Source organism: Alligator sinensis, unplaced genomic scaffold (genome assembly GCF_000455745.1).
Source record: "Alligator sinensis unplaced genomic scaffold, ASM45574v1 scaffold208_1, whole genome shotgun sequence".
NCBI lineage: Eukaryota > Metazoa > Chordata > Crocodylia > Alligatoridae > Alligator > Alligator sinensis.
Genome location: NW_005842815.1, coordinates 51,157 through 58,675, shown reverse-complemented (window position 1 = coordinate 58,675; position 7,519 = coordinate 51,157). Strand labels below are relative to the sequence as shown.

Sequence of the window (7,519 nt, the reverse complement as noted above, 5' to 3'; positions counted from 1 at the left end):
CTTTCCCTATTCTTATAGCTAGTCACTGGCAGTTGACTAGTTACAAAATTCAACCTGAAAAGAATATGAATATTTAATAAGGAGGGCAATGATACTGTGGTCCAGACCACCTAGGGGACGTGCAAAATGTTCCACCCCCTGGGTACAAAGGGGAAACTGGGCAGCCCTTGCCAAAGGGTCCACCCAGGTTCAGTGGCATGCCAATAGATTGGATGCAGGGATCCTGGTGGAAGGCTGTAATGTGTGTTGCACAGGAGATTAGGCTGGAGGCTCACAGTGCTCCCTCCTTGTGGTGGAAATAGGAGTCCTACTACAGATGATTGACTTAATGAGCATAGGCAGAGCAGGCAACCTGACCTAAAGCAGGTAATGTCTCAGTTAAAGAGGAGGCCCTTGCTAATGATCTCTGGCTCCTATGCACTGTTCCTGGTGATGGTTTGGGTGAGAAGCATGGAGACAGAAGGCAGGGGAGAGCTATTGGCAAGGTTCACTTCTGTGTTGCTCTCTTTGCTAGCAGCAGCAGTGAAATGCAATACAGGAGAGGGAAGAAGCTGATGTAGGAGGTGCACAGTAGCCAAAGTGCAGAGAAACTCCTCATTTCCACAGCAACCATGATGTATGCAATAATGAGCTGAGTCAGGACCCAGGTCAGGGCTTTATACAGCAACCTTGTACACCAGGATTTTGTAAGGTTGCTTAGAAAAGGGTGAATCCGGTAATCGGCTTCCACCATTACTGCCCAGCACAAGAAGCCGAACACCTGCCCTGGGTAGAGGCCGTGCCACCAGGCTGAGAAGGTGAAGGTAGCCAGCAGAGGCTGGGTTGGGCTGCGCTGGAAGATGAGTCTCCTCAGCCACTGGGCAGTACTCCTGTTCCAGGTCCTGGTGAACAAGGCTATCCTGTGTGTGGTCTCCAGGGTCCACATAGCTGTGCCTGAGAGGTCTCCATGGGTAGGGTCATGTCCAAGAGCCAGCCCAAAGCCTGCTGCATTGAGGAGAGACTCATCGAGGGCCCAGTGAGAATAATAGGCCAGTCTGAAGAGCAGAGATGAAATCCACACAACATACACACAGCCAAAGCGAGTACAATATGCCAGGCTGGTCAGTGTGCCCTCATGCCCTCTCATAGCCAGTCTCAGAAGCTGCAGAGTCAGAGCCCAAAGACTTTTCTGGCCAGCAACCCAAAGGGACTGCGTGAAGTATGGTAGACTTGAGCACAAGATCTGGGCCTGAAATCTCTTAAAAGAGCACAGGGGGCCTCCTAGCAGGGCAGGGAAAAATAGCAGGTAGCTGCAGAAAGGTAATGCTCCCAGCAGGGGCTCCTTCCTCCTCCTGTGCTCAAAGGTCACTGTCACTGTCCCTTCATGGATGTCCAGAGCCAGTGATGTGACCTTCTGGGTCAGCAGCATGAGAGAAGAAAGAGCAATCGATAGCCTGAAAAGGAGATGAGTGAGTAGGGCCTTCATGTATGGAGTCTGTTAACACCCCAGCCTGTGAGGGGCTGCCCTCAGCTGTTGGCACTTTGCTCTATGCATCTATGGTGCTCACAGGGCCCCTCTTTAAACTCTGAGCACTCGGTCAGCAGCCCCCACATTTTGCCTGCCCATTTTCATTATCCCAGGCAGATGGACAGATGGCTGAGCCAGACTTTGCTGCTTATCTGCAATCTCCATCCCCCCACCCCTCGACTTCCAAACTTTGGAACCCATGGACTACAGTTGCATCAATGCTTCTGACCCCAGCCTGAATCCCCAGTTCGCACACCCTGACCATGAAACACAACTTCTGGGTTATTTTCTGGGCTCCTATTTCTATTCCTGTATGAAAGTGAACAGCCCCATCCCTACAATGACAGTACAGCAGAGAAATGGACCCAGCACAATCGGTGCAAGCCAGAGCAATGCCTGGAGCACTAGGAATGTGGTGAATTTTGAATTTCACCCCTAAAAGCTAATCAAAGAGCTGTTAAGTTCTTGATTGCTATGGAAGGCTAATGGTGAGACCCAATAGAAAGCAAGCTGTACTTAATAGCTTAATGCTGGAGGGGAACAGGAGAATCTCGTTTCTAAAATGTTAAAATGCACACAACAAGACAAACTGTGTTGTTCTTCCCTGCGTGGTGCTGTTTGCTGTAGTATTTCCTGTGAAAGAGACTGCCTAGAACTAAGGGACACAGACCAAGTAACAGGTTTATTCTACTCTGTCACCCCCTGCCAGCTGTAAAGTTAGGAAAGGTCTTGATATGATTTCACTATAAGCAAAAATCTCTTGGTGGAGGAGATGGACTTGTGCTCTGCTACTTGTTACCTGATGCATGGGGCTTCTTGCAGATAATGCTCTCTGTAGTGCAGCCCAAGGTGGCAGAGTGTCTGCCAAGACATCTGGAAGACAAACACCCATGTGTGGACCCGCAGTGGGCTGACTGAGTGGAATATGGCCACCGAGCACAAGGCTGGGATGAAGAGCAACAAGGCATACAATCCCATGGCAGCACATGCTATAAGGAAGCCTCCAACCAGAAGAACAACATACCTAGAAGGAAGCAAAGACATCTGCAAAGGTTGCTGTATCAGGTTCCTGACCCCCTACCTTTACCTAACCAGTCAGCATCTCCTGGAAGCAGGTAAGCCTGCCATGCTGTTCTGTGGTGTTTGGTTTTTTTCCTGCAGTGCTTGGTACTCAAAGACTTAAAAGGCTTGAAGAGGGCCATTGTTACAACACCAGAAGTCAAATACTTCAGGGTCCTTGAAAAATAGGGCACCTGGTCCAGTGTGTCGTACTCCATATCCATTATTCCTAACTTACCACGGCTTATTGGAGAGAGCTGAACAATCTCTCTTCAATAAGGAGGTCTACCTTATGCTTTCTTCTGTTTTAACCACCTATCTGATACTTTCTGTCCAACCTGTGGGAGATGGGTGCAGCTAACCCAGTCCCTGAGGGGATGGAAAAATTGGAAAACGCCTGTCCCAGGGGGCTAGCCTTTGTGTCCTGAACAAATGGCAACACCCTCACTGTGATCGTAAGTGACCACTTGTAAGCCTTGTCCAAACAGGCAGCCTTCTAGAAAGGATCTCCATCTGAGATGAGGATACAGGTCCAGGTGATCCTGAAGTCCTGCAATTTGAAGAGCATATTTCTTTAGAGAGAGAATGATAGTGATGGCTTTCTCAGTGGCTGTACAATGACAGAGAGTACAATCACCTACTCATCTCTGATCTCCTGTTGGCAAGTCATCAGTGGAGGCTGTGGACAAAAATCTTTCAGCCTTGAGTACCTAACAGGGAACAACCTGATTTCCAAAGGTACAGGTGTCCCACAGCTCCTCTGATGTCAACTTTTTCTACTTGGTTACATACCTGTTTCCTCTTTCTGAGGAAAATTGACAGCATCAAACGTAGCAGAGAGGTTGGAGAAAAATGATTTTAGCCAGGATGTAGCCATTCCCTACAGTGCTGTCATTTGAATAGTCTGTAAGAGATATGACATAAGCTCCTGGCAGCATCTGTCTGACACTCCATTCTCTGATAAAGGGATTTCCTACAATCCAGCATAATTCAGATGTGGTACAGAAATGGGTTCCCTGAAGCATCAGACCCTCTAACTTGTAGAAGCCCTAAATAAACCCAGTGCGTTTTTCTTTCTTCTTCCCTTCCTAAGACTACAATCCATAATTGCTGCCTACATACCTGTCTTCAGAGGTACTATTTTTAAAAAGCCTTTACATTACAAGCACAGGTCCATTGAAAGTGTTTGACTTAGATGCTTATGAAACTCCCACCATAGAATCACAAATGTGTTCACTGATTCATGATTCAACCTGTGATTTGTACTTGTACTTTAGAAACTTGGCAAATGATTGTTACTTTGTAAACAGTGTAAAGCCCTAATGAAACACAAACTTTCCTTTATGAGGAAACTGAGGCACACAGAGGTTGTGATTTGTCCCAAATAATGTTATGACTCAATAGAGGAGCAATGAATAGGCTCCAAAAATTTGGTTTCCAGGTCTTTGCTGTAACCAATTAAAGAAGTTGGCAAAATTCTCTTTTTTTGTGAAACCCACAGTTAACATAAAATGTGTTTATAAAAAAGATCACACGGATGAACATAACATAAATACAAAAGCATACCTGGCACTTGGAGAGAGATACCCAAAGCTGCAGAGATAGTGAAACAGAACAGCAAATGGAAATGCCAGCATCTGGTACAAAATGGTAGGGTTAAGAAGAAAGGGATCTGCCCACTCCATGGAGAGTCCTGTTTTAAAGTGTCAGTTCTTCAGTAGAGTTCAAATCCTGTTGTACCTAGGTAAAGAACTGAAACTAGCCTCTCTTCAGCTGCTCCTTATAGGGGGAAGGAACTCCAGGTTAATGGAGGTAAATCAAGAACAAGACCTGAGATAAACAGAGCAGATGTCAGCCAGAGATCAAAGCAATTGTGCCTAGGAAACGAGAGTATTTGCAGTGACACACAACAGCATGCAAAAGAAAGAGGGCAAGGTAAAACAGCACCTGGGAGCTTGTTGTCTTTAAATCCTGGTTCTGCTAAGCATTTCTGTCTCAGGATTTGTATTTTATATGGAAAATACATTTTCATACTTGTTCTGCTATGTTCCTGAATAATCCTCCCAGCTAAAGAGAACTAAAAACCAAGATAAGAGAGTTCTTTTTCAACACACATCTTAACTACCAAGCTATTTTAATGTCTTGAAAATGGAAGAAATTACTGCAGAGATTATTAGACTCCTGAAGCCAGCCTTTCACTTTGCCTTTGTGCTCTATGACACCCCGCCACAATGACTGGTATTACATCAAAGCTGTTGCAACAGCAGAGTGAGGCCAGTGGGAAGATAGTGGTAGCATAACTGTGCAACTAATGGAGAAATTCAGAGCAACAGTCAGGGGACAGAGTACTTAATCCCACCTCTCTCCCACACCCATCATGAGAACTCACTCCACACTGCATGGGCACCGTGATATACACCTGTTTTAACAGTGGTTCCAAACTTTTTTGCACAGCACTTTATTCTCAAAGGGTGAAGGTTGCTAGTTCTCAGGAGTGCCTGTGCTGCTCATGCCCCCATCACCACCACCAAGAGGGTCACCATCAAGCTGGCCAGTTAGCGTTACAAATGATGCCAAAACAGGCATTGGCAAACCAGGAAACAGAGTTTCCTATTTGCCCCTATGCTTGGACATACAATATGCTTACATGAGAGCAAAAAAGACTGGACATATGTCAGAGTTCAACACCAATTATACTGGGGGAAAAGTCAAGGATAAAACTTATACCAGTTACACTGGTACAGATGTCACGCATCTGCAGCTTGCCCTGGAGTACCCATTTACTCGAGGCAGGGCACAATAACTGGCACCCTGCTACCTAGTGGTGAATCACTACAATAATCACATACTGGATATAGCACCCCAGATTGGCTGCCCTCCTGTCTGCTCTGGATCCTGGTGTAATTATTTATAGTGGTATACAAAACTGATGCAAGTTACAATGATGTATGTATTTCATGTGTCCAGGCCCCCTGACTCATGCAGCATTGCCTCAACCCCCTTTGACTTATGCCCTGGCAGCAGTGCTCAGCCTTTTGGTCCCACAGACCAAATGAGTGGGGTGAGGCCAGTTTAGGGGCAGAATCCAGCCCCATGTGCTAAGATCAGACTCTGGGGCTTAGCACTGCCCCTGCCATGCCTTGAGCACAGGAATTGGTCCCCAGCGGTGTGGATGACAGCACTATGGGCTGGATCTGGCCTGCAGGCCAGTAGTTGAACAGCACCCCTGCCCCAAAGCATTGGGGTCCAGCCTTTTTCATAGGTGTGCCACAGATAAATCCCACATCTTCCCTAATTGCCATTCTGATCCCCTTCCCCTGCCCAATCAACTGCTCATTTTCTGCCCCTTGCCCTGTGCTCCCTCCCCAATCTGTTTCTCTCCTTTATGATCTGGCTCCCTGCTCTCTATTCCTTGCCTGATCTGCTGCTCTCCTTTCTGCTACCTGATCTGTCTCTGTGGTGCCTGTCCCCTCCTCAGTCTTCTGCATGCCACACACAGAGACTATGTATGTCACAGGTTGGCCACTCATGCCCTAAGGAGTCCTGCAATGAGACCTTAGCATCTTTTCCCTCTCAGCCCTGTCAACCTGCAAGGAATCAGCATGGGACCATGTGAATAGGAGGGCTGTCTCAGTGTGGTCTCTGTTGCCTGCACAATGGCAGGTGCTGCTTGGGGGATTCTGAGGTCTCAGAAGGTTCTGCTATATTTCCATTCCCAATTGCCTAATCCCCTTGGACCACAATTAGGGTTGAGTAATTGCATTGTGTGTGTAGAAGTTCTGGTTGTGTTAGACCTCAGTTATGCTAAGCTATAGTAAGCTACGGTGCTGAAGAGTGGTATGGAGAAAGGGGCCTTGCGACTGCTGAATGACCTGGTAAGAAAGAAAAAAAAATACACTAATGAGAAGAAAAACACTGAAGGGAGTATGAAAACAGAAGCTAAACAACTCAAGGACAAATTAAAAAGTAAGAACTTACTAATGAGATGGAGATACGTGCAGGTCCATAAACTTAGCAAATGAAACAAGTAGAGAAGACCATCTCAACAAAGAGATAAGAATTGGCAAAAATGGGGGCACGGGGGCAAGCAAGTATAAATAAAGGGGTTGAGAAGCATGTCCATTGTAGAGACCTAGGGGAGCGTGAATAATGTATGGTGTCTCTACATGTCAAGGACAAGCTGCATTAGGTTGGACTGACCAAATGATGTGATGTCTGACAATAAACCTTTCTGGGCTTTTGCCACTGAACTCGTATGTGAGCTGTGTTTTCTGCATCACCTTCAGAATCTGGAAGATGGTTTGCTAGCATTGGCCTTCCACAACCCACAGACTCCAGCAGCCTGTATATCAAAAGTGACAGCAACCAGATACCACCTGAGAAACACTCCATATGCCTCCGAACAGCAACATGTAAAGTGTCAGTATAACTCTGCATCTCCTACTTTGCCAGCAGTTGAGGGTGGCAATTAGTTTCCAGCTCTGGAAGGACAGGCACAGCACTGAGTACTGGTGAATGCTGGCAACCTTCACTCCGGGGAACTGTGGTTTTTACATAGAAATTGGCTTTTTTAAAGAAAGCATGGCACTAAATGTGACAAAATAACAGTGCAACTGGGGAAAGCAGATGGGTGCTGGTAGTAGGCTCTGCAGAGCTCCTCAACTCCCAGCTGTAGGCACCAGCTAGCGGGGATTTAACAGGGGCCAAGCCCTGTTACTGAGAGTAGGGCTAGGCAGTAGAATTTGAAAACTGCAGAGCCCCAAGATAATAAGGAGTTTGGAAGAATTAGGTAATGGCCTGCTGAGGTGGCCCCAGCCCAGAAGGAGGAGGAGCCAAAGACTATATAAGACTTGTACCAGAACCAGAAGGTCAGTCTGCCTTGGGCAGAGCTAGAGGTAGGAGCCCCTTGCTGGGAACTAAACTGGTTCAGGCTGTTGTTTGTTTTTTTTTCTT

General features: G+C 46.7%; 1 protein-coding gene across 1 annotated transcript; it reads right to left on the bottom strand.

Annotated features, from left to right (window-relative positions):
• Nucleotides 1-487: 487 nt before the first annotated feature.
• Nucleotides 488-4,251, bottom strand: MBOAT4 (membrane bound O-acyltransferase domain containing 4). The gene is made up of 3 exons (XM_006035279.1): nt 4,133-4,251; nt 2,307-2,531; nt 488-1,433 (listed from the first exon to the last, which is right to left on the bottom strand). The coding sequence occupies exons 1-3, from the start codon at nt 4,249-4,251 to the stop codon at nt 488-490; spliced, it is 1,290 nt and encodes a 429-aa protein (XP_006035341.1).
• Nucleotides 4,252-7,519: the final 3,268 nt, after the last annotated feature.

What these genes read in the sequence shown, in the direction of transcription:
- MBOAT4 (XM_006035279.1), bottom strand. Translation starts at nt 4,251, where the DNA reads ATGGAGTGGGCAGATCCCTTTCTTCTTAACCCTACCATTTTGTACCAG. An exon ending in TATCTCTCTCCAAGTGCCAG is followed by an intron (nt 2,532 to 4,132) that starts GTATGCTTTTGT and finishes GCTTCCTTCTAG; the next exon opens with GTATGTTGTTCTTCTGGTTG. An exon ending in CAAGAAGCCCCATGCATCAG is followed by an intron (nt 1,434 to 2,306) that starts GTAACAAGTAGC and finishes TCTCCTTTTCAG; the next exon opens with GCTATCGATTGCTCTTTCTT.